This window comes from Sesamum indicum, linkage group LG12, assembly GCF_026168435.1.
Source record: "Sesamum indicum cultivar Baizhima isolate 11 linkage group LG12, ASM2616843v1, whole genome shotgun sequence".
NCBI classification, from domain to species: Eukaryota; Viridiplantae; Streptophyta; class Magnoliopsida; order Lamiales; family Pedaliaceae; genus Sesamum; species Sesamum indicum.
Genome location: NC_142668.1, coordinates 14,184,723 through 14,210,121, shown reverse-complemented (window position 1 = coordinate 14,210,121; position 25,399 = coordinate 14,184,723). Strand labels below are relative to the sequence as shown.

At 36.9% G+C, this 25,399-nt stretch overlaps 3 protein-coding genes and 2 long non-coding RNA genes across 7 annotated transcripts; 3 read left to right on the top strand and 2 right to left on the bottom strand.

Moving 5' to 3' along the window:
• Nucleotides 1-503: 503 nt before the first annotated feature.
• Nucleotides 504-3,147, bottom strand: LOC105175057 (Pentatricopeptide repeat (PPR) superfamily protein). Its single transcript, XM_088876475.1, has 2 exons — nucleotides 2,805-3,147; nucleotides 504-2,728 (listed from the first exon to the last, which is right to left on the bottom strand). The coding sequence occupies exon 2, from the start codon at nucleotides 2,587-2,589 to the stop codon at nucleotides 865-867; it is 1,725 nt and encodes a 574-aa protein (XP_088732601.1). The 5' UTR covers nucleotides 2,590-2,728; nucleotides 2,805-3,147; the 3' UTR covers nucleotides 504-864.
• A 705-nt stretch (nucleotides 3,148-3,852) lies between these two features.
• Nucleotides 3,853-11,330, bottom strand: LOC105175056 (Transducin/WD40 repeat-like superfamily protein). The gene is made up of 16 exons (XM_011097375.3): nucleotides 11,084-11,330; nucleotides 10,823-11,008; nucleotides 10,193-10,372; nucleotides 9,093-9,501; nucleotides 8,801-8,919; nucleotides 8,632-8,709; nucleotides 8,241-8,381; nucleotides 7,935-7,979; nucleotides 7,071-7,237; nucleotides 6,818-6,896; nucleotides 6,658-6,743; nucleotides 6,292-6,421; nucleotides 6,017-6,149; nucleotides 5,593-5,756; nucleotides 4,809-5,004; nucleotides 3,853-4,383 (listed from the first exon to the last, which is right to left on the bottom strand). Exons 1-16 carry the CDS (start codon nucleotides 11,201-11,203, stop codon nucleotides 4,181-4,183), a joined length of 2,436 nt encoding a protein of 811 aa, XP_011095677.1. The 5' UTR covers nucleotides 11,204-11,330; the 3' UTR covers nucleotides 3,853-4,180.
• Nucleotides 11,331-11,569: 239 nt separating this feature from the next.
• On the top strand, nucleotides 11,570-14,933 carry LOC148784880 (uncharacterized). Of its 3 annotated transcripts, XR_016063110.1 has the most exons (7): nucleotides 11,576-12,144; nucleotides 12,256-12,358; nucleotides 12,461-12,614; nucleotides 13,022-13,288; nucleotides 13,376-13,469; nucleotides 13,600-13,697; nucleotides 14,493-14,933. It is a non-coding gene; the product is annotated as an uncharacterized LOC148784880 (long non-coding RNA). The 3 variants fall into 3 exon arrangements; XR_016063111.1 differs by having other exon boundaries at nucleotides 11,570-12,144; nucleotides 12,445-13,288; XR_016063109.1 differs by having other exon boundaries at nucleotides 11,573-12,144; nucleotides 12,461-13,288.
• A 290-nt stretch (nucleotides 14,934-15,223) lies between these two features.
• Nucleotides 15,224-15,973, top strand: LOC110013022 (uncharacterized). Its single transcript, XR_002288183.2, has 2 exons — nucleotides 15,224-15,427; nucleotides 15,524-15,973. It is a non-coding gene; the product is annotated as an uncharacterized LOC110013022 (long non-coding RNA).
• Nucleotides 15,974-18,679: 2,706 nt separating this feature from the next.
• On the top strand, nucleotides 18,680-22,009 carry LOC105175054 (NAC domain-containing protein 21/22). The gene is made up of 3 exons (XM_011097374.3): nucleotides 18,680-19,122; nucleotides 20,515-20,795; nucleotides 21,300-22,009. The coding sequence occupies exons 1-3, from the start codon at nucleotides 18,951-18,953 to the stop codon at nucleotides 21,813-21,815; spliced, it is 969 nt and encodes a 322-aa protein (XP_011095676.1). The 5' UTR covers nucleotides 18,680-18,950; the 3' UTR covers nucleotides 21,816-22,009.
• Nucleotides 22,010-25,399: the final 3,390 nt, after the last annotated feature.

Genomic DNA, 25,399 nt, shown 5'->3' with positions numbered 1-25,399 from the left:
CCAAAAGGGAAACGATTTGACTGAGAGTTTTGGTGAATTTCCAGATTTATTGCACGCATTCTGTCCTTACCCTCCACTTTTCACCTCCTTTTCTAAACAAATTTTTTGAACACCCTCCACTTCTAAATCACTTAAATGTAGCACAAGAGTATGCATAGTTGCAACCACTAATTATGCTTCTTGGTTATTTATTTAAACATAATTAATTCTTTTCAGAGCTGAAGCTCTTGTCTACATTGAATTTTTCCGTGCTCAATTTTCAACTCAATTCTACTGAAAGTGAAAGTGGTTTTTAATTCTGGATACAAGACTTGTTCCAGTTAATGGGGTTTGGGCAGGGATGTGAAATTATAGTTATTCGTTGAATTGTCTTTACATTGAACTTTCCGTACTCAAGGCAAGCAGGGTAGAGTAAGGTTTCATAAATCGAATGCTTTTCATCATAAGGTTCCAGACCGAAGAATTTCACACCCAAAATGCCTTCTTTGAGTGAGGAAGAGAGCTGCGTCAACATTTCTTCAATTTGATGTGAAGAATACCTCATATTAATTGTGTCAAAGAGCACTAAGAATCATTGTGTACAGCAAAATCTTGGTGCTTGTAAAAGAAATGCAGCATTTTACACAACGGAGAGCTAAGAGCAATCTAGTTGCAATGATAATAAACTCGAGGGAGAGAGATTGTTCTACTAAATCCACCGTCTGCTACCATAAAAATGAATGTTCCAAGTACCCTATTTTCAGCCTAGGGTATCTTCTCTAATGTACAAGACTCCCCCATCTATAGAACTCAACAAATTTGCTAAGATCATCATCCCAATAAAATATAGGTGATGCCTAACCGTTGCACCACTCATTGCTTCCTTCAACTAGTCATGCTATGCCTGCTGGATAGACCTTCAAGATCATATTGCATAGTAAGTCTTTCCACTGTATTTTGGCTCACGACTTGTCTCACATGCAGCTCTCTCAAAAGTGCGACTGCCAGCTCCTTTTCCTTTTCATGGATGATCCCTTCAACTAAAATGGTATAAGTAGTCTCATTAGGCATATAACCCTTCTCAATCATCATCTCGAATACCTCCAGAGACAAGTCTGTTCTCTGGCATTTGCACAGCCCGAGAACAAGGGCGTTGAAATTATCAACATCAGGCCCGTATCCATTTTCTTCCATGACTCTCAACACGTCAGTGGCAGCACCCAACATTCTCTCCAAACACAATCCTCTGATCAGTGAGGAATATGTGTACGAGTCTGGAGTAAATCCACAAGAAGTCATCTCATACAACAACTGAAATGCCGGATATGTGTTACCTTTTCTGCACAAGCTAGATACTACAGTTCTATAGAAATCATGAATGGATGAATCCTGTTTGCTTCTCAGACTCTGAATTATTGAAAATGCCTCTTGCACCATTCCCTCCTCGCAGAGCACGGCAATAGCATTATAGGTTCCCTCATTAGGACTGCAATTCCTGAGAATCATTTGGTCAAGACACTTAACAACGGCATCCACCTTCCTTTCCTTGCAAAGGCGAGCAAGAATGGGATTGTAGCTCGCAGCATCGGGTTTGAACTGTCCATCTCTGAACAAATCCTCCAAAATTTCAAGTGCCTGATCGGTTCGACCATGAACCGCAAGTGAGCCAATCAATATATTATAAGTCACTATGGATGGTGCTCGTTCATCACCAACCATTTCTGCAAGAAGCTCGTTTGCCTCCTCCCAACGTGCCTCGTAGCACAAGCTCCTCAACAAAATATTGTAGCTCACTACATTAGGATTAAATCCCTTTGCCGGCAAATCCCTGAACAGTTGGATTGCCTCCTCAACTCTATCTTCCTTGCACAAACCAGTAAGTATAACATTGTAACTCACTAAATTAGGATTTCCACCCTTGGCTATTATATCATCCAAAAGCCTCATGGCTTCATCAACTCCTTTCTCCTTGTAAGCGGCCTCAAGCAAGATCGAGTAAGTGAAAGCATTTGGGACCAGCCCTTTTTGCATCAATCTATCCACAAACTGCAGGCTTTGCTTCAAGTTTCCACGCATACAAAGTCCTCTAACAAGAGAATTATAAGTAACAGTGTTGGTTGGGTAGCCGCATTCCTCCATTCTTTCGACTAACTGCATTGCGTGCCCAACATTCCCCCTCCTACACAGATGATTCACCAAGGAAGTGTAGGAAGCTGCATCCGGAATGCTCCCTGACCTAACTATCATCTCCATAACTCTCGTAGCTTTCCTTAGCTTATTGGTTTTGCAAAGATCATACAACAGCTGAGTGGCATTAGCCACATCAGGTTTGTGGCCTTTCCCTACCATATACTCCAAATATAGAAATGCATCATTCAACCTAACTTCTCTAGTTCTTGGGTCATTTCTGCCAGACTTCCAATTGGGCAGCGTAAAAACACCGTCTTTTGGAGCTATAGCTACTTGGGTTGAAGACAAAACTTTGGAAGAACCATTATTTAGTGGAAAAGACTGGAATTTTGGTACCTGGGCAAGGAACCCAGATGGCATTCTTGAATTCTTGGTTAATGGATTTGCTATTGGAGACGAAGAGTGCAAGAGAATTGCCATAAATTCGAGAAAGTTATGATATCTCGAGTCTGATAAGAGTTCTTTTCATGGGAATCAAAGTTTAACAATCTGGGATAGCTTTGTCACCATACATTTGAAGAAGATAACAGGAGTAGATAAGGTAGAGGGAAAAATATCTCTGCAATAGATAATGTGAAGAACCTGAATAACAAACTTAATCTGAAGTTAGTGGAAAGAGGAAAGGATGAACATACACTGAGCTATGAGGTTTACTGAGTCATTCGCCTTCTCATTCGACTATTCTGCACCAGTGTTCTCTGTTCAGACTTCTAACTTAGTTCAGACACTCTAGTTCCATTGCGGATTCAGCGGCACCTCATGATTGCTAACGTTCCAAGAATTGAGTTTCCAGGAAAGGAGAAAGAAAAGAAATATGGGGCTTGGCTCAAGTTCTTGAATCCTGCCATGTCCACGTTTCTTATCCAAGAACTCTGAGGAAAGGCGAACCAGTGTTTGCCAGGATAGACGGACAGCACTGAGGCCTAGAGAAGCTAAGCCCGATTCTCTCCACATGTTGATTTTAACAGGCTCCGAGAGGTAAGAACTAAAACTTGGTTGGGCTCAGGCCATCAGATTCAGAGTCCAGTATGTGTCGCTCTTGATTTAATCTGCCAATTGTGAATTAATGAATTATAACTATTTTAAAAATATAAGGAATTATTGGATTGATCAGGACATAAATTGATATTAAGAAAAAATAGTCTACTATTAAAAGAAATTTTTTTACTTGCCTTAAAATAGTTTACTATTTGTAGGGGCAGTGGTTATTAGATATACATACTAGTTATTGTCTTGTGACACATCGCTTTTATATGCATGTATTACATTACAATAAAAATAAGAAATAAAAAAAATTAGTTTATTAATTAATGTAAAATTTAAAAATTGAACAAATTAGTTATTTATTGAAAGACATTTTTAGATTTGCACACAATTGATGTTATAATATCATTGTCCAACGTTTGTGAGCATACAAAACTTTTTTTTCTTATATATATATTCATCTTTCAGTGGTAACTGGATCGAACTCTTGGCCAATTCCCGATTAAAACCTGCCAATCCAGTCCAATTTTAAAGCCATGTTCTTAAGTGGCGAAAATTAAACGAATCAGCAGCAAAAGCCGGAAGATAATAGAGCTATAGGAGGGCATCGTTTTGTTTTTGCTTGTCGAGTCGGTCGCCGAAATTCATGGCATTTGCGTCGGTCTTTATGTTTTTGTTTCCGTCCGGGTCAAATCATCATACGGGAATCGCATGCTCTATCATCGTATAAATACCATACAAAAATTTCTATGCCTAAATCATCTCTAATTAAGTCTTGTTATACATCAGATTCCGCTGTAGTGTTTGTCAACAGAGGTCAATGGAAATGGCGCCTCCCCCAGTAGCTGCTATATTATCAGCACACTTTCGCAGACCGAGCTGTATCAGCTTTCCATCTTCACCACCAACACATTCTCAGTGCCGCCTCTTCTCATTATGCAGTAAAGGGATGATCTCTTGCACTGTGTATCTCACGCTATATCAGCTGTATTACATAAAAGACAAACGTAGTCATACTTTAAACAGATCACTCCACAAGGGCAGATCTCCTCTCCAGCAATGATTCCAGAAAGTCTGAACACAACTTGGGGAGAGGAGGAAGACTGTGAGATGGTCCACTGAACATTGTCTTCCAGGTTTTCTCTGATGGCATTGATGTGAAGGGAGTCTGATCTATTTTCAAGCTGAACTCTGGTAGTTCACCATAGATGGATGCATAGCCCGATCTTTCTGCTCAAACAAAATATATCCATATTAATGAAAATAGGATATATATCAGAGACTGTGAATGCAGCAGACTCGCAAAACATTTTACAAGCATAAAACTAGGAGGATTCGGAAGTGAAACAAACTAAGAAGGAATGGGCAATGATGAAGATACAGTGTATGTATGATAAATCAGCATCAAGTGGTAGGTTTCTCGATCAAAAATGCAATAATGCATTTTCAATAATCAGGATAGCATGAAGCACTAGAAGCAATCTCATCATAAAACTAGGATGATTTGGAAGTGAAACAAGCTAAGAAAGAATGGGCAATTATGAAATTGCATTATATGTATGACAAATCAGCATCAAGTAGTAGGTTTCTCGATCAAAATGCAATAATGCATTTTCAATAATCAGGATAGAATGCAGCATTAGAAGAGATCTCACCTTTTTCCTCAAGGCTACTGAAATTCCGGTGACGAGAAAAGCTGAGATTACTCGCCTGCTCGCCATGTGGGCTCAAGAGAACATACTCGTGAGCACCATTGATGTAAGCAAGTACTTCATCGAATGCTTTTGTTTCTGCAACTTCATCTTCTGATTTAGGGCTTGACCAAACAAACGAAAGTCCTCCACCTTGTGCCTGTAGCATGAGAAATTTTACATATCAATAAGAGTAGCAAATAGCTTACGCTATCTTTCTCTCTCGTTAACAGAAATACTATTTCTATCCAACCATTTAGGTACTCTTAAGACAGATCTTTCCACCATTTGCAATAGGCCCGTGTTTCTTTCTCACTGACTCCCCAGACCAGTTTGTTTATATATATATATATATCAGTGTCTAGAGGTAATTTATCTCTGCTCAATGTGACATTACTATTGAATCACTGAGTGACAGAAGAAACAGCAGCTGGTTAATCAAGTGCCGAGATTGTTAACACTTGTCAGATTATGCAAATTAAGCCATAAGATCAGGTGACTAAACAAAAAACAAATTTGCAAATTGCCTCAGAACCAAATAACACAAACTTGGTTAACCTTTCTCTCCTTTAGATAATACCATTTACTGCTATAGTCGACTCTTTGGTCTAATGTGCTACTAATGCATTTCTAACTGTCACAAAGAAAAACTAATATGAACTCAATATATAGGTGAGAGGAGGAATGACAGAGAAAAACAAAAACATCTAATTCAAATATGATGACAAACTAGGGAGGAAAGAGACACCTTGCTCACGAACCACGTAGACAAGGGTACTGGGTTTTCCACATTGAACAACAAGATCACCCCTTCGGCACTATGTAATGAGGCTTCAGTGGACTCCATATGTTTAGCTGGCTTGATCAGAGCAAGAACAGCGAAGGTTGACTTGTCAAACGAAGAGGCAACAGCTGCACAAATAAAAATACTATTGATCTACAAAGAAAGTTACAATGAAGAAAATAATGTAAATGCTGTGCATATTTTTTAAAAAATTATAAAAATACAAGCTGTAGAATACAAGAATTTAACATAATAACTTCTATAAAATGCAGGAGAAGATACAAGTAGATCTCAGAAATGAACCTAAACATCCTGTGTGACAGGAAAAAAGACATGTGATTAACTCAATGAAAGGTAGCAATTCACTTGTTGCAAACAGCATACCCACCCTCTACATCAAGCCTGTAGGACCAAGTCGTACACAGCTTTAACATGCTCCATATAGTCAACTGTGGATCTGAACCTCGGGAAGCTGACACAAGATATTCTGACTTCCCAACGAATGAAAGGCTTGTAATTGGCTGTTACAATAGAGAAATTCAACGAGTGAAGTCTATCCATGCAATAGTTTGAAGAAAGGGATAAATCAAGGAAAGACTACTTTGCAGGTGGATAGCACAACTCAAAATTTAATAACAAAAATAACAGCAATCAGAGAATCACCTCAAGACTATCTCCAATTACAGACAGCAGAATGTTCCTGTCTGGATCCCACAAGGTAATCACTTTCTCCGCAGCCACAGCCAAAACAGACCCATCACCAGAAAATGCAGAAGCTGTCATAGGCTTCTTCCTGCCAAATGGTATCTTTATCAAGATGTGACATCAAATGCAATATATGAAAAGTATTGACAAGAGAAATTGGCCTGTACAGAAAACATTAGATGTAAGAGTAAATATAAAACAAAACTTAGCTGAACTTTTTATCTAGCATGTATGAACATCCATGAACATATTTACTTAATATTCTAAATTACATCTATCTGGTTTATATTATGAAGGTAGTATCAAATTGCATAAAGACAATACTTGTATGACCCAACAGCATGGCATCTCCAGCCAGTATTTTCAACTGTCTGATCCTCAGTCGAGATCTCATGTCTACGAACCCATACCTGCCATTTGCAAAAGTTAAGCTAAGAGCTATTTCCAAGAATAAACCATTAACCACGCCAAGTGAACCACCTACCTTAAAGTCACCACCATATGAGGAACTGACAGCCATGTGAGAAGTTGGACGGAAAGCTATGGAGGAGATACCACCATCCCTGCATGGCTCATAGCAAGATGCATGAAACTTGTTAGGCAGTGAGAGTACTATATAAAACTCAATATTGTAATCGTAAGACCAGAAACAAAACAGGTCTTCCAGGAAAAAGAAAAAGAAATTGCCAATGAAATTACATCTGATAGCAACAGGTCCAAAATTTTAGAGGACTAACCCGTGTGGTTCATATATGACTGTAGACAAGCTGAAGTGCTTGTTTTGAGAGCTACAAGCCCAGAACTTAAGACTCACAAGGTTGCCGATACCTTCTTCAGGAAGTCTGGTTTCAACAGTGCTCATGGTGGAACCATCTGGTGAAACAGCTACCAAATTTACTTTTACCTACAAGTTATAACATGAAAGTATATTAAACTGAATGCGGCTGGACCAAAAGCATGTTTCATCTATCCAGCATCAAAGGGAAGATATACAAGCTCAAAAATGAAGCATGCACATAGAACAATATAATGTTTGTTTCAAGTTGGAAACTTGATCTTCATGTAAATAAGATTCCACACTTTAGGTTTTGAATAGCTCACTGGCGATTGTCTTCTATATCCAAAAATAAATAAGAGGCTAAACCGTCGTAAAATATAGCTAAAAGCAGACATTAAGAAGATTCAAAAAAGAATATCAGCCTGTAACAGATATATCTACATAAAAAATCTCATAAAAATTAGAAACTATTAGACGATTCTGACTGATGAATGCCAATTCATTTCGATACCCAGACACAACAAATGTAGATAATCTATGATGGAAGGCACCGAGTGTGAAAGAACATATTCTAAGAAGAGAAAACAAAGTAACAATTGAAGAAGAGATGAACCCAGCGAGTACAAACTACATGCAGATAATTGACAAGGTGTCTGATCTTAAAAGTGCGATGACAGACAAAACTTTGATAACCTGAACAAGTTAAAAGCATTTCACGAGCACTACACCGCCCACTTGGGGTAGCATCTAGACATAAGTATCACGCATATGACGATAGACATTCCATATTGATTATTGAATCACAAAAGGAAAGCTTGTATACCGTGATTTCATCACCCGGCTGATAGTTTCTCTCACAGATTTGAACCTGCAAACATACAAACCCAAGAAATCAGCTTCTAAAAAGATATGTAGATTATGGTGATTGAGCTGCAATAGACCCCTCCAGGGAGGCAAAACAGCACACCAGAAAAAAGGAGAATATTACGCCACGAATATTAGTCTCTTTATCACTCCACAGCAGATGCACAAGTGAAGTAATTAAGGAGAAGATAACTAAAAGAATGATGGGAACTACAAGTGAGCGGATGAATAGGTGCACCTAATCAACAACTTTTATCATGCTCACCTCCGAAATCTCACGGTCATCAAACAAACTGTAAAACTGAACACGGTAATTCTCTGTCGGTACTGCAAGCAACCCAGAAGTGTGATTAAAGACAACCCCCGAGCCAAATCCCTCGTATATTTCCATATGTGAACTTGAAGGCTGAAATAATAGAAAAAAGACTCTTAAGCACATTACTGCAGAATTACACAGTAATTGTAGTGTTACAGAAAGCATTGGAAAAAGGGAGGTGTGTGAAGTACACAACTTACGGCAACTCCCTGTCCCTTGAAACATTTGATAGAATATGTAAATGGGCTGAGAACAGATCTTATTTAAAATAAGAGTGCATATTTCCCTATATAATGTCTTCTCTTATCAATTTTAAGGTCAATGACTTTCTAGAACAAACCTTAATCCCTGAAATTGACCTCAAGATCTCCATTGAAGGCATTCTGAGTAGCTGAATTTGATTATCTGCACGAGATATCTGAAGAAACTTACAATTAAGAACTCATCTCATTCAAGGCATGGAAGTTGTGAGGAAAAAAAAAACTATGTAAATCTTTAATAATTCTTACAGAGGATAATGAAGGATCCGGAGAATTGACAAAATACAGAAGCGGAGATCCAATACGTGGAAGAAATTTTTTCTTTCCAGTGTCCAACTGCCAAACAACCAAAACTCCCTCCCTACCACCTGGAAAATTAAAAATCTTATACTCCCACAGAGGAGGCCGATCACCAAATTAAACAGAGGCAAGAAACACAATCTGAAGGAATGATAAGACAGCAAGTTCTAATTTATGCCACATAGGATAGCAAGCACTTCCTTTCAACTGAAAAATAAGTTTTAACAGTCACTCATAATACCTGAGTACAAATAGGCACCATCTGAAGAGAAGAAGAGAACATTTACTTGTGAAGAATGCCAATGCCACGTGGTGCAAGAGTCGGCATCATCGTCATCCCTCACTCCAGGCTGGTCTTCTGCATCCTTGTTTAGCCCTCTACGAATTAGCTTACCGTCATTAAGACATGTTTTGTGCCCAACACCTCTCCATATTAAGATCCTTCCTGTAACATCCCCTGCTGCTACCACCCTCTCAGTCGGATGAAAAGCCAGAGCTGTAAATGATTTTGTATGATGCAACCTGATTTTCTTATAACCAACATGCTCAGAATCTTTCTCTGGAATTTCCCAGATTCGCAGCTTCTGCCTCTCATATGTTCCAATATATTTTCCAGAAGGGCTAATGGTTATGGAACCTGGTTTCCGAGTCTGTAAAATAATCAGGTAGGTCAAACTTAGAGATGGCCATGTCGAAAGGGCTAATGGTTTAGTAATATATGAAATAACATTTTCCTCAGAAGCATAGAAATTTAAAGAGAAGCTTGCATCACTTCCTCTATATGTACTTTGATTCAAATTCCAATAATAATTCTTTTCTTCACCACAATATTCCACCATAATATATATCTTAAGTTCAAATTTTCCTGCATATGTATCAAATCTGGCATCAGGAATATGCAAAACCACTAAATGGATAAGTAAATAAATAAAACTCAAAAGCAGGCATGCTGACGCAGAAAGGCTACTCTTTCTTCATATTGATCTTCTACATAGCAGGTTGACAAATCAAGACTCAAGACAATTCTCTAAGCCAAAATATTGTACTTGTTTTCACAAATTCAAGTCAAAATACAAACTTAATTCAATAGCAACACTATAGAAGAATAAATAAATCAAAGAGAGAAGGTCAATAGGTTGTCTGGGGTTTTATTAGCATCTAATGCCTTAATTCAAAGAGTCTCAACAAACTAAAACATCATTGTAACTAATAATTATAAAAGGTCGTAATTTATGTCATTCCCTATTAGTTACAACCACATTATGCGTAACCATATTTCCATATAATATAGCAATTCATACAAGAAATCAGATTATCAGAAACCAGCTAAGTAACAAGCACCTTGGCCAAAGTAACTCCACCAACTATGCGGGACTTGGTCAGGTTACATTTCTGAATCTGTCCACATAAACAATCGGTCTTTTCTTCCCTGGGTTTGACATCCTCAGTATAGATATAAGCAAAAAGATCGGGATGCTTCCCATTGCTTTCAGCGCTCTGGCTTAATAAACTCGGAATGACCTGAAATTGACAATAACATATCATATTAAAACTACAAAATGTAATTGAGAACTATACCAAAGCATTTGTGTGGATTAAGGATTAAAGAAAAAGACTCGCCATAGTTTTTCTGTGTAGTTGTTATAACCCAAACTTATTGACACAACCGCAAAAATGAATAGAAGGGTGGCATGGTACAAATTAATCACTACAGCAACGTATTTTGGTCAATCCATCCAATTTCCAGAATATGAGTGCAGTGAGATATTTGTTGGCCGCATGCTAAGGCAAACCCTTCTAAGCATCTAGAGAAAGAAAAACACTCATCCACCTTCTTTTCCTATGATTCTTAGTACACGAAAGGACAAGAGCAATGCTTCTTCCAAATTCATCCCCTCGAAACAATAGTAAGTCCAAAAAATGCCAGTCCAAATACAATTAATGTGAAAACTATAAAACAGATTAAATCACCATAGAGTGTATGGACGACCCAATGTCGATAGTGGTCATCAACTCAGGAGCCGCAAAATCCCAGTACTTGATTTTTCCATCCAGGGACGCTGTCCAGCAATAACACATGAGTTTACTCGCCGGACTAGAAGGCGGAACAACTATCACCGACGTCACCTGCGCCTCGTGACCTTCCAATTCACTTATCTGCAATCGCAAGTCTTCTACTTTATCCTGGGTAACAGAATCCAACTAATGAATTATTCATAAGAAAATAAAAACCTGTAAGCCAGTGGACGTGCTAAAAACCGAGACAGTGTTTCCTGTGCAGACAAGGAGTCGCTTGGCATCGTTTGAGAACGCCGGCGGTGAAGAGACGAATCTCTTTCCACCTGTAATCATCGTTTGGTGGAGAAACGGCAGAGAGGGTTTAGACTTGCGAGTATAAACCCTAGCGCCTTTTTTAATTGCGCTTCCCAAAAGTAAATTATACAGATATAAATTTATTCAATTTATTCTGAAAGCGTTGAGGTTGGCTTGGAGCACAGGAGCAGCCAAGCCGGGCTTTTCGGGTATACCAAACAAGTCATTCAGCTCCTATTTGGTTCCTTTGATTAGTCATTAATTATCATGAATAATTAAATATTTGGTTGGTTATAACTCAATATTAATATTGGGTCCAATCTTATTTATAAAGATTTATAAAATAATAAATTATATCTGTGTATCCACCAATTATTATAAATATATATTAAAAATATTTTTTCGCATTTATCCTTCCACTCTCGTTACTCCACTGGCTCTCTCCGTCCCCCTCTTCACTTCTCTCTCTCTCCTCTTTAAAATACCCAAATTTAAAATACTCAATTTATACTGGTCACCTGATTTTGAAGATATTTTCAAATTTCCTAATTTGAAAAAGACATGAGCGAGAGGTGTGATGATTAATGCCTACATATATAATAGAGTACCTCTTTTAATATTATGAGAGATTTTACTAAAAGTAGAGAGATGGTTAGGCCAACAAAAACTCACTTTGCAACTGCATTTTTAACTTTGAAGCGATTTTATGATCAAAAGGGGAATTTGAGGAAGATGTTTACATTTGAAAGGTGGACTAAGAGTCTTAATGTTTAAGAGTCTTGGTTTACTTTGCTATTATGCAGCCAAGACAGAGGCAGCACTAGAGACTGTGTGAGGGAATAGTTTCTTATGAGTGATGTTGACCATCATGAGAAGTTGGCAGCCTGTGGAGCCTCTAATTGTCGCAGAACTCAGATACGAATCCTGGAAACGTGAAAGAGACTGAATGTGCTTTCTCTGCTGGCGTAGTTCGTAATAAGGTCAGAGGTGGTTCACAAGTTCATTGCATTTGCATATCTTCTTGTCAACATATTTAATACTTTATGAAAGAGTGTTTCCCGCCTCTAAATGGATATTCATGATGTGAACAGATGCTGTCCAAAGTAGCAAGCAGTATGAACAACTGCATTACAAACTGATGTGCCACTCTTTATCTGTTAAGGGATTGCTTTAATCTCTGACTATAAAGGAAATGTAAGTTGTTTTTTTTTGGTTTTTAGGTGAGCAATAGTTGCTGCTCGTCTGGACATTTGAATTCATGTTCCACTAATTTGAGGTAGAATTCATGTTCTGCAGGAAACAACTTGAGGAAGCTCGGAACTCTTTTAGCAGGTTGACCTTGGTGGGAGTGCACTTGGGGGATCTGTTACAGTTGTCGGAGGAGAAGCTCCAACAGCGCAATGACATCAATACTGCATTGACGTCAGCTTAATGCTTTCATGATGCTCAGGTATTTGGGGGATTTTGGCTGTTCCCGGAAATAATGGTTGACTGTTGCACTCGTCTCACTCTTATTTACATCACAGTAACATCCTTATAGCACAACTGTTTCTCTATTTCCATTGAGATAACCCTACATGCCATGCTGCACATTCGATGTCTTTATGATCTGATTGAGTTCACATTTTGTTGCCGCCATGGAGAATGCACTTTTCCTTTTTCAACCTCTGTTATCCATATCAGAACTTATTGTCGTGGATTTTTATGGTTATTTGAATCTCATGCTTGTTTACATTTCATTCTCCAATTCAAATATCTGATAATGGAAGAGTAAATTATAGATGTTACAGCATGTTGGGTTCTTTTATGACTTTTGAAAATCCCATGATCTTTTCATTAGTTTCATCCTGAAATTAGATGCAAGAGTTTGTCTTAGTTGGAGTTATGTCTGAGTATTGCTGCTGGAGGTTTGATCCGCCTCTTTGTGAGGAGTTGAAGCATTATATCCTTGAATGCTGCTTCAGCCGAATTGGGTGCCTGTGGTGGTGGGAGTTTGGCAAGCTAAACCGTATTCTCCTCTCTTCATTCTCCTTTCACATGATTTTAATGTTCTAAAGCGGACTGGCCTTCATTGCCCTGATCTAGAGACTTTATGCATTAGGGGCCAAGCTCTGACTAATGAAAGTAAGTCAATTTCACACAACTTAAATCTTCAAATTAGGTGTGATGTACTTCAGATTGATGGATTCATGCTTGTTCTGATGGTAATAGGTACTGAAAAATTATAGGCTGGGCTTTAAGCCGTCACTTTATGCGTTCCTCTGAACTTCATCAGGGAGTTGAAACTTGTCATTTCAAGTGAAAGGTGAATTTATGTTGAAATTCCCTTAGCAAAATAACTTAAGTCTGAGTGCAGAAACTACACAAGATGAAAGAATGACTAGCTGGGGTTGGTTAAGTTTCTTACTGTTTTTCATTTTGTCTTTATATTGCAGTATCATCCAGACTTCAACGGTTCAAAGATGGTTCGACAAGGACTACTACATTGCAAAAACATTGAGGTTTCATTTGAGAATTTTCCTTATTATCTAAGGTAAAAGTTTTGGGCTGTAGGCATCCTACTGTCTACCTTTCTTTCATGTTATCGTTGCTCCCCGTTCCCCATTAATTATCACAAATAGAAGCAGTCATCTAGTAAGGCCCTTGTGTAATGATATGACCATAGAGAGACATGATTGCAGAAAGCGAACCATAAGTTTGCAGTCCATAACTACATTAAAAATGGTTCTGGAAAGTTCAAATGTTGCCTTAGTAACTGGTGCATAATTGATATCAGTTTGATATTATTGTTACATACGTGCAACAAATTGTTGTATATCTGTAGTCATTGATGTTTCATTTCTTTCTGTCCTTGCTTGAACTCATGCCTACACATGTTCATCATCTTTTACATGCTAATTACTTGCTTCTTTCTCCTCAATTTGACTGTCTGTGAACTTGAATGATATATACCGTGTTTCCAAGAAGTTTTATCTTGTAGCTAGCTTCACCACAGGTTTAATGCAGTTATTCCTTGGGCTGGCTTCTCACTGCTTGTGCCATTTTTTTTTATTTTTTAATCTGTTATATGTTTCCCATTTTATCATTCTACCTCATCTGTCCTTTCAATTTAACTAAGTCTTCGATTTCTGACTGTGAGATCACCAAGAATGTTCTTATTGCTTCAACATACATAAATTTGAAATAAGATTTGTAGTATACTTAAGATTTCCTTACAGAGTATCCGTGAATCTTGTTATCAGGCCCTGCAGGTTGTTGCTTCATGTTTCATTTATTTGTATGAAGGTGTTCTGATCTCAATAGTTGGCCTTGTCTTTTTCCTTTATAGGTTCGGAAGTATACCAGGAAACATTGACCAAGGCTTTGTGAATTCATCAGCTTTCTGACTGGCGAAGCATCTGATAAATGCCACAAGGAGAAGAGGAAGACTGTGAGTGGAGATGATACTTCTGGGCTTTGGGGAACTTAGGATTCGAAAATGATGCTGAGTCTTTGAAGAGGTATTTGATCAAGTATAGGGAGCCAGAGGGGGACAGGGCCAACTAGAACAAACCTGAGCCTTCTGCCGATGAGAATCAGACGGATGAGAGGCAGCAGGGAGCTCCTCCGCCACCTTTCAGAAGAACTTAGGGCTATACACAAAGTTAAAATATGCTTGGATATATGTGTAACTAAGTTAATATTACCTCCGATTTTTTTATTTTCCGAGATGAATCCAGAGGCAAATAATTTGTTATACTTTTGAAAATAAATTAGAATTGAGTTCTGTTCTATATATTATATGTTACCTAAGTTAACAAATATTTTAAATAGTAACAAATTTATGCTTAAATAACAAATTGATAATGTATGAAATGATGCCTTTTTTCCCTTGTTACTTCAGTATATGTGCCTTTTATCACAACACTTAAACTTACAATATGTAACCTTGTAACTTTTTTGAAAATAAAGTAGGTATATGGTGTTTGTTCTATATATTATATTACCTAACTTAACAAATAGGTATATATCAAAATTTGTCCTTAAATGATAAATCGATTATATGAAATGAGGCTTGTATATTAAAATGAATGGCCATAACCAATTTGAGAATAACAGTCAGAATTACTAGTTTTAGGGTCCCGACCCTTGTCGGTATCTTAAAGCCTATTTATGAGTTGGGGTTCTGGCTTAGAGCATTTGTGTCTGGAATCTTAGATTAGTTTTGCTCAAATGCAGTATATGTTAGAGATGTGACAGAATGTAGTAAACAAATGGCCCTTTGTGAGTGTTTCTCTCTGTTGTATCATGTAAGAGCCTAATCTTTTCTTAGATTTACCTATCTTTCTTAAGACAGATGTGCGCGTTAATTAATTGCAGGTAACTTGTTTGGGTTTTATTGGACATTTTGGGTTGCTCTAGTCCCTGTTTTGGAAACTTTCTTGCTGCTGTATAGGTTGTTGTTTCTCCAGGAGGCAGGAGCAGATCCATGTTCTTTCAGGCAGTCTTGCTACCTTTATCATTCCTGTAATTGCTGAAAATGTTTGAAATGATATCATACCTTGAGAACTTGCATGAGTTGATATATTTTTACCCTGAAGCGGGATCCTATTTTCTCACTTGGGTAAATTCTTATTCTTGATGCCTAATTTCCAGAATGTATTCCAAGCTGGTTCTATTTCCTTTGTGTAGCAAGTATGGAACAATGGAACTGATTATTGTTAGGATGTTGCATAAGCTTGGAAATTTTTAGAACAGTAAACAGATGATCACTCTTACAGTGTTTGTATCAGTCAAATGAAATAATATAAGATCTTCTGTTGTATGTCCTGGAAAGTAACCTGGCTAGAATTTTGGTTGAAGTTCGCTGCCCCCCCGACCCACCCCCGTCCCATACACACACAATTATGTCTTTGTTTCTACGTGCGTGCGTTATTTGGGGAGGTTGGGAGGAGGGGTGGATGCAGGTAGTAAGTTGCTCAACACTAGAAGTATTATTGTATTGACCAACTACACAGATGCTAAGACTTATCTACCTAGATAAGACATTTATCTTCATATCTAATGATGACTTAGGTTGTGCAAGTCTGTCTATTGGATGACAGATACATTAATTTTTCCTTTTTCGCTTGAAATTCGTTTGCTACCTAACAATCCTCTTTAGAGTAAGAAAATTAAGATGAATATCAATTTGAGATTCAGAAAATTAAGGACATCAATTAGGTACTTGTCACTTTAATCAGTAGTGTTCAAGTTGACAAAATCCCTGCTAGATACTGTATAGGATTCTTCTACTTTCCGACTATTTTTCTTGTGCACACGGCTGTGTGCATATTTGCTTGGACTTGTCTGTTGCAGTTGTGAGCTCAAGTTAATTCAATCTGTTCTTAAAAGCGGTAATACGACCCTGCTTTTGATCCTAAAATACTTTGGAGTAGCTCTATTTGCTTTCTCCCATTTCTTAGTGTGTCGTAAATTGAAAGAGTTGTAAGAAAAAAAACCTCTATTTGCTTTCACTGATTTCAAATTTTTTTCAACCTCCCATGCTGGTCTTTGGATTGGGGTATTTTGATGTAGAAATGTGCAGCAGCACAAGGGTACGCGTGGTCACATTGAGAAAGCTTTGTCGTTTTGGACAGATGTTAAATCCTTTGGGGTACTTGTGGGTGGGGATTGATGGGGAATTTTGTGAAGATAATGCGACTGCTTGGAGCATGATAACCTGAAAGGTTGGCATCACAGTAAAGGCGGATAGTGAACTATTCAAAGTAGTTGGACAAAGGTACACAATGAGCTCTCCTTTTGGCTACTGATAAGCTTTTGTGGCTTTACCAAGTCAAAAACAACTTTCAGCAATGCCAATAATACTTTGAAAGATAGTATAATGCATCGTTATCAGCATTGCTCTGGATGAAAGTGGCCTTAGTTCTTATCAGAATCATCAGGAGCAGTTGGAAAGCTTTCGCTAATTCACTCGTCTCAATCGATAATTAGTGAGTGAAAATCTTCTGAACATTACTTGAATCATTCCCTTTTACTTTTGGCACCCTTTTTTATCTACCTGTTTCCACTGTGTTCTGCAGATTTCAATTATCAGTAAAGATTGACCAAACATTTGTATATTTATCCTCCTATTACTGGTTAGAGGCAGCAGCTGCCAATTTATTCTCAACTCTCCAAAGTTGTGTGCCTTTATATTTCATTCTGTTATTATAATTGAAGGGTCAAATTTTCTGCTCATAGTTTCCGCTTAATTCCCAAGGAGGGAAGACTTGGTAATTCATGTTATTGAGTAAGCTTAGGTACCGAGATATGCATCAGCTACGACCGTGCATGTTCCTCAATCCATCCCTGCTGGTTGGTGAATGCGCAGTTGAGTTATTGAAATTGCGGAAAAAAAAAAGGTTCTATAAACTATTATCATTACTGGGAGCTGGTGGTTCGCAGTCGTTGAATTCTTAAAATATGCCACAGTTTGGTGCAAATTCTGCTCTTAAATTCTCCCCTTTGGGCGGGTGGGCTAATGTTATTCTATGCCTGATGTATGCCTCATTGTTTACATCACAACATTTGGACATTTGCATTTGTTTCTCTAACCGGGGAACGATATATTTTATTATACGCCACAGAAGAGTGTCTATTTCCAAACCTGCTCATGGAAACAGTGCACAGTGTGGGCACAACAGAGATACATACTCTTGACTGTATTATTTTAGTGTTAGCGTAACCAATAGTGAGATTTAGACAGTGGCGCCCTTATCATTCGAATTAAGTGTAAATGGAATTCAGATGTTGATCAAACTGCCAAAACGAATCTTCCAAATGGTCACACTTCATTGTGGACGTCACGATAATGCAAGTACAGTGAGTGGGGGAACTTTACAGTTTACACACCCAGAAAATGCCACTAGTTTGGTGCCCTGCCTTTGAATTTTACTTCTCCTCTTTAGATGGTTTAGATATCATAAGTTGATATGGCTTAGAGTCATTACATATAAGTATATTGATTCGATTTTAGACTACGTAATTTCTGGCTTTTATGATGCTGAGACTATATTATAATTGAAAATTTTATTTCAGATTAAATATAGACAGATGTAAATGAACTAATAGGTAATTGGCATACAGTCTAAGGTGAGTGACTAATCGTATGTCAACTGTGATTAATTGAAGTTGATCAAATTTAATTTGGGTAAGAATTCTTTATGATTGTTGTCGTATTTTGTATACTGATTATTATGTAGATTTCAAGAATTTTATAATATAATTTTCAAAGGAGAATGGGGCGTGGTTCCATCTGATCTTTGTTCCAGTGTTTGACGAGAATGAGCTGAAAATAGATAATGGATATTAGGTTGATCCACGTCAAGTGGATGGGTCCACTATGGATCCAAGTCATCAAGCACAAAAGCTACGAAATCGTCTTAGAAGTTTAAACCCCCACGGATGACGACGCCTTCCTCTAACACGAAATCCCCTTTGTTGACTTCCTCCTTGATTTTTATTACTCCTCAACCAGCTCAAAAAAAAATAAAGGTAAATACTCGTATGTAGTATTAGCCCCTAAGATATTAAAAAATATAAATATTATTAGAATATTAAATTAAATTGGTAACAAAAATCAACACTTGGCCACGGCCATGCTCTTTACTTAATTGTTAGTATATATATGAAGCGCATATAGGAGCTGCCATTTGAGCTTCTTGGTAGGCCTATCAGTATTTGACATTCGTTCTTATATGCAAGGGGAGTTCCATATCCCCTCTCCATCTCTCTCCTCCTTCCCCACCACAAGCCATAGTTAGAAATGAGCAGTTTGAGCAACGTGGAGGCGAAGTTGCCACCGGGGTTCAGGTTCCACCCAAGAGATGAAGAACTGGTGTGTGATTACCTGATGAAACGGGTAGCGGGTTGCGCCCAGCCGTTTCCTCTTTTGATCGAGGTCGACCTTAATAAGTGCGAGCCGTGGGACATTCCTGGTGAGAGACCTCTGCTCATTGATTATAATCTATGTATCTTGACAGCTTTCTTTTCATTAACTACCCTATGATAATAAGTCCATTTTTCTCATGCATGCCTTCTTTGTTATATGTCTAATTCAGGTCCATTTATTATTATGAATCTTTCTTGACCACATAAATGATCTTTAGTGAAACTGCAGATGACCATATATCTCTCTGTTTCCCCATGTTGCCAGCCATTTTTACTTGTATTGAATTACGGTAGAGTTACAACAGCCTTGTTATGGGGGTAGATATCTCTTTCAGGGCCGGTCACGGGGTGAAAGCTGTCGTATACGATTCGTTCTGATAAATACATATCATCTCAAGTTATATTCATCTTAAACTTGTGTGGATGTAAAGCAGCACTTACAGCTCTATTTATTCTAACTTTGCCACTAGAATCTCTATTTTTGTCATACTAGTGGATATTTTGAGCAGAGCTACACTTGTCTTATCTTAATGTAGTCATCGTAATTGGGAAAAACACAGAATTTGTGTGCTAATGGAAGACCTCTGGGTATCATTTTTGCTGCATGATAGGAAGATTCTTTTGAAGTGATAGGGATCACAAAAGGAATAAATCTTTCAAGTGATCGTACGCAAGTCGTCTACCACATATATTATTTGCCTCCTTTCATTCTAGATGAATATGAATAGATTACTGTATCTGTTAATGGGATCGATACTTCTCACTCACCCGTAAATTTCTCATTCAATTACCTTTTTGAAGAAACTGACACTCTTGGCCTTGTCCTAACCTAAAGATGGAGACAACTACCCCATACAACTACAAAGGAAGGGGAAAAAAAGGAAAAATTCCAAAGTCATACTATCTACACCTTGCGTCTAGTCTCGACCATACGCGTGTGCACCATCAGGTTAGGACTGATGGTGATAGTGTTTCACTGTAATTTTCATCCGATCAAACTGGTTTAGGCTCTGAACGTCCTTCTTTAACTTACTTTTTCTACTAACGTAGTCGGAACACTTGAACTTCATTATTTTCAATGTCTAACGACGCCTCCCCTCATCGTATACGTCTTTTTCAGTTGGCCTGAGTAGAACTGTGTGAGCTCTAATGGGTTGAGCATGATAATGAAAGTGGAGACTTTGACACTTTGCCCATATATAATTATTGGTGTATATGGGCAGTTATCAAAATGTTGTTCAAGGCCAAAATTATTGCGTCCTTTGGCGCTAGGCCACGTGTTTGTCCCCAACAGGTCATCACCATCACTCTAGCATCATTTCCTCATTGACACTGACATCACCTCATCCTTTCCTGATATTCTTGCAATAATACCAAATAAAAAAAGAAAATTGATGATGATGTTCAAAAATCTTGATAAGTTTCTTGTTGTAATGCAGAAACTGCATGTGTCGGAGGCAAACAATGGTATTTTTACAGCCAAAGGGACAGGAAATATGCAACTGGCCTGAGAACAAACCGGGCCACGGTGTCCGGCTACTGGAAGGCCACCGGCAAGGACCGGCCCGTCACCCGAAAGGGAGCCCTCGTCGGAATGCGAAAGACTCTAGTGTTCTATCAGGGCCGGGCTCCCAAAGGAAGAAAAAGCGATTGGGTCATGCATGAGTTTCGACTCGAGGGAGCCCACGGGCCCAGCCCGAAAGTAGTTTCTCCTGCCAAGGTAATTGTAGACTCTTGCTCTCGTCTCATGTTGAATAATTATTCCGTCTTAATCGCGATTATCTAACTGTATCAACAACTTAAGCTTGACTAATCATGATTTGAGTTGTTGATCTTTATTCACCATATCTTCAACTTGTCAATATACTATGGTTGTCATTAAGTTACAAGCTGTTTTCATTTAGAAAAGACTTTTGGACAATATCTTAGTTTTTTAGTCAAAATTTTGTTGTCTTGTATAGATACTATTTTAACGTATCACGACAGTTAGTCATTGGCTCCATGCTCTATAATGTTGTAATCATGTCTTAAAATAATCTGCTTTGTCCTTTTTGCTAATGCCTTGTGTGTGAACAGAACCAATCTTAAGAAATTAAGACAATTCTCATGTCTTAATCCAAGAATCTTGTTTAATTCTTTCTTTAAACTTGGTTAGACCTGCCAATAATTAAGATACATATTGATTAACTCACCGTACGTGGTATGTACGTATATGCATGTACAGGATGATTGGGTTCTCTGTAGAGTGTTCTTAAAAAACGTATCAGAAATCCCAGGAAAACAAGAAACAGGGAACGGCTGCGACGCCACGACATCTCCATCTTCATCTCTTCCACCATTGATGGAACCCTTCATCACGTTTGATCAAACACAGGCCAGTGCGAATTACGAATATCATCAATACCATGAGCAAGTGCCCTGCTTCTCCAATTTCACCACAAACCAAACAAGCCCTACTTTCTCTCTCCTCACCCACACGGACCCACAGGAAATATTCCCCACCAAAATCTTGCCAAACTTTGGTGGGATAATGCCTGACTTTGGAATTTATAATTCGACCAATGACTCTTCTTCTTGCGACAAGAATGCGATAAAAGCTGTTTTGAACCATTTCAACGGGGCACAAAGTGCCAACGATCAACTTAGCGTGAATGGTTGTTCGAGCTTCGGGGAAGGAAGCTCGTCGGACAGTTATCTGTCTGAAGTTGGGTTGTCTTGTATGTGGAATCAGTACTTGTGATACTATAATTCATTTTGAGAAACATATGTATGGGACTGTTTGGATTAGTTAGGTTATCTGTTTGTCGTTCAAAGATTAGCATTTACGTGTAAACTAATCTCATGTTGCACGAATTGTTTGGAAGATTACAAGCCTATGTATAATTGACTTGTGAACGCAGAATTTCAGACCAATCACAAGAAATATGTTTTTAAGGTTTTTGTACCGGTGGTTCTGAAAATCTGAGTTGCATTTCATTGAACACGTGCAATTCAAAACACAAACCTAGTGGATAGTCCCTCACTTTCTTCCGAAGACTCAAACTCGTATCCTATATTTCACATAAACAATATGCATGTAATAATTTGGCCACTTAATCGTCCTTGTGGGTGGTTCTTGTTGGCAGCAAAGTCGATGAGCTCATTAATAAGTGAATACACGTAAAACATCGTACATGCTCGAGTTTGAATACAATTAATTTTAAAATACAACAATTTGAACAATTCGTACGCATTTTCAAGACCTTTTATGGTATGTGAGCTATATTTGAAAATATTTGAATTAGTCATTTTTGGCATCTAAAGTAAGAGTTCTATTATCTTTTTACTTTTAACTATATATACATATAAAAAGTTCGATCCTAACAATGCTAAAAAACAAAAAATGGTATCTGCAAATATATATTATCAATTTTTCACAAAGATTTTGGTCTGTGCTGTTTATGTTTTTGGTATAGTGGTTTTGGTACATAAACAATTTGAATTGTTTCTTTTCCTAAATAAGAAATTATCTAAACAGTTTTAGAATCGCAAAGTCAATGACATCGCATTGGTATTTAATCTACTTGACTTTTTCTTCCCGTGACCAAGAACACTTTAGAGCGCTAATGATTTCTTGCATCATCAAATTTTAGGTCTCATAATTAAAAAGTTGTAAGATACGTATATTTAATCTATTTTTAATATTAATATTTATTTATTTTGAGGTTATTGATTGATCGAAAAATGTTAATGTATCGAGTATTGAATGTTATAATTATATATTGGTTAATTTTAAAATATCGATGTATTTAAAAAAAAAAAAAACTATTTTAGAGCTTGTTTTGCTTAATTTATCTAAAAGACCTTATAAACTTATACGTCTCATAACATATGTTTAAAATTTATAAAACGTCAAATCTTATTTTTGAAAAAATATTGTTAGTGTGTTTGGATAAAATAAAATAATACAACTTTTAAAATGATAATAATAAAGACAAGTTTATAATTAATTCGAAAGAAATTATTAAAATTTTAAAATTAAATTAAGAACTCCTTTTTTTTTAACGCAAATGATGTCGGCAGGGTTAAATAAAAATCAATAAAAAGAATTTATAGAAAAATAATTTGAAAATTTATTAGTATAATAAATATTTAATTTAGAGCAATGAAGAGGACACAGGTGTCACACATCAAACCAATATTAAAATCCGCATCAAGAAATGGCACTTGGAGCCTCAAATTAACCTTTGTGTAAAATGTCAAGGAAGATGAAATCAGATGACGGAATTCGGGAACGACCTTATACATGTTGCCAAACACCGCTCAACGACAAATGGGTCACGTTATTCTTCCCAATTAAGATTATTTGACTATCACTTTCATCCATCTAACCAAACACGTGAGAGGACAATTATGTGAAGAGAAATCAATATATCCGCATGACCTCATCTCTTTGATTCACTGATTTGACCGTTTTCAGTGCGTTTTATTAATTAGTGTATCGTTGTGCGAGCTATTGTTTGTTTGAATATTGTATGAGTTTTATTATTTGGTTCTGAAAATATAGTTACTAAGAAGAGGAGATATTAAGATTTATAAATCATTCAAATTCTTTGTCTATAACTTATGTGATAAATAATGTGTACGAGCGAATTTAAATAATAAACAAAAAGTAAATTTAAATTTAGTAAATTGTATGAAAAAGAAAAATTGAAAAGTACAATATTATTGTAATTTTTTAAAAGTTATTTATTTATTCAGACATCAATCAAACATTAATTATAATCAAGTATTTGCTCTGATATTAATCTCAATATCCCCATATATTAACACGACTAGGTATTGAATCCGTATGAGGTCACTTTTCGATTCGTTGACTCAATCTTTTCATAATATCTATTTTTCATTCTTCATAAAATAACAAATAGCCGGATGAGGATATACCGAAATACATAAATGAAAAATAACAATAATTTTTTATAAAACTATTCATAACATATTATTTTACTTTCAAATTAATTTTTAAATTTAAAAATAACCGGTACCACTCTTCCCGGCATTATTAGCACAACCCAATGCATACAATTTTGAGGTGATGTCCGCTCCCGCAGCGCACGAGGGGCGGCTGATCCACCGGGCAATTATTCCAGCCTCAACCAAACAAGGAAGAGGATATCATCAGATATTATTACATTGGGATTGGGTAGAGGCAGAGGACAGCATTAATGTCGTGTGGAAACATAGTACATACAGATGATGAGAGGGATTGTTAATTAAAGTAGCAAGAGTTAGGTCGGGCGGTGGAGCCACAAAACACGAACCCTAATTATATTATTTACCACTATAGTGTGATTGTGCTCTCCCCGGCTGCAACGGATTCTTGATAGCTACTTTTCACCAAACACACCTTTAATAATCAATAAAGGTTATTCCCCCTTAATATTTACTCCTCTAACTTTGATTGTTTTGTTTTTATATTGTACAATTATTGCTATTTTCGACATTTTTTATATTATATGATTTCATTTTTTGTTTCGTCCCGACTGTGAAACTGTAGTTTTGACTTTTATAGAGGGACTTTTTTTTTTCCCTTTCAGAAAGATTTGATTGATTGATAATAAATATTATATTTTCAACATATATATTTGTTGAAAATTTGTGTTTTGAGTGAGTGGGATTGGTTGTATGATAAGATTGAAATAATGTACTGTGAAGTTGTTTCATAGCATGTTTTGCACGGGAGTTTGGAAACTATATAAATTATTTAATTAATTGCTCTTTCTTTTTCCAATTTTCGACTTCCTAAAATTTTTACAGCATGGATTCATATATATTTGGAGGTGTTTTGTGATGGATTTTAAGTTTTTTTAAAGTAGAGTTATTTAGAATTTTTATATCTAGTAATGATATTTTACCTCAGTGATTTGAGGGTAAGACTAAGATCCTAGCAATAAGTTTAAGGTCATAGGTTACAGTGCTATTGGACATGTGCCTATTTGTTTCACTTTATGTGAGTTATTATAATTTATTTACAATTATATTTAATATTGATTGAATAGAGGGTTATTATAATTTATTTATTTATTATTTTTACTATATTGATGTATCAATATAATATAAATTTATTGTAATTTTTTACTGTTTGTAAATGGATATAATGCAAAAAGAAAAGGGAAATCCTTAACGTCCTATTTGCACTTCATATTTTCTTGTCCCTGGATGTTGCGGAAAGCATGGGGCCGTTGCAACCTTTTCGTTGAATTATGGGCCTTAATCTGTTAGCCTTTTCTTTTTCTTGATATGTTCTTCACGCAAAAAAGAAGCCCACTTATATAAGGGCCAGAT

Coding starts and splice junctions, on each gene's coding strand:
- LOC105175056 (XM_011097375.3), bottom strand. CDS start 11,203: ATGATTACAGGTGGAAAGAGATTCGTCTCTTCACCGCCGGCGTTCTCA. Junction 8,710..8,800: donor CGGATCCTTCATTATCCTCT/GTAAGAATTATT, acceptor AAGTTTCTTCAG/ATATCTCGTGCAGATAATCA. Junction 6,744..6,817: donor CATATGGTGGTGACTTTAAG/GTAGGTGGTTCA, acceptor TGCAAATGGCAG/GTATGGGTTCGTAGACATGA.
- LOC105175057 (XM_088876475.1), bottom strand. CDS start 2,589: ATGGCAATTCTCTTGCACTCTTCGTCTCCAATAGCAAATCCATTAACC.
- LOC105175054 (XM_011097374.3), top strand. CDS start 18,951: ATGAGCAGTTTGAGCAACGTGGAGGCGAAGTTGCCACCGGGGTTCAGG. Junction 19,123..20,514: donor CGAGCCGTGGGACATTCCTG/GTGAGAGACCTC, acceptor GTTGTAATGCAG/AAACTGCATGTGTCGGAGGC. Junction 20,796..21,299: donor AAGTAGTTTCTCCTGCCAAG/GTAATTGTAGAC, acceptor ATGCATGTACAG/GATGATTGGGTTCTCTGTAG.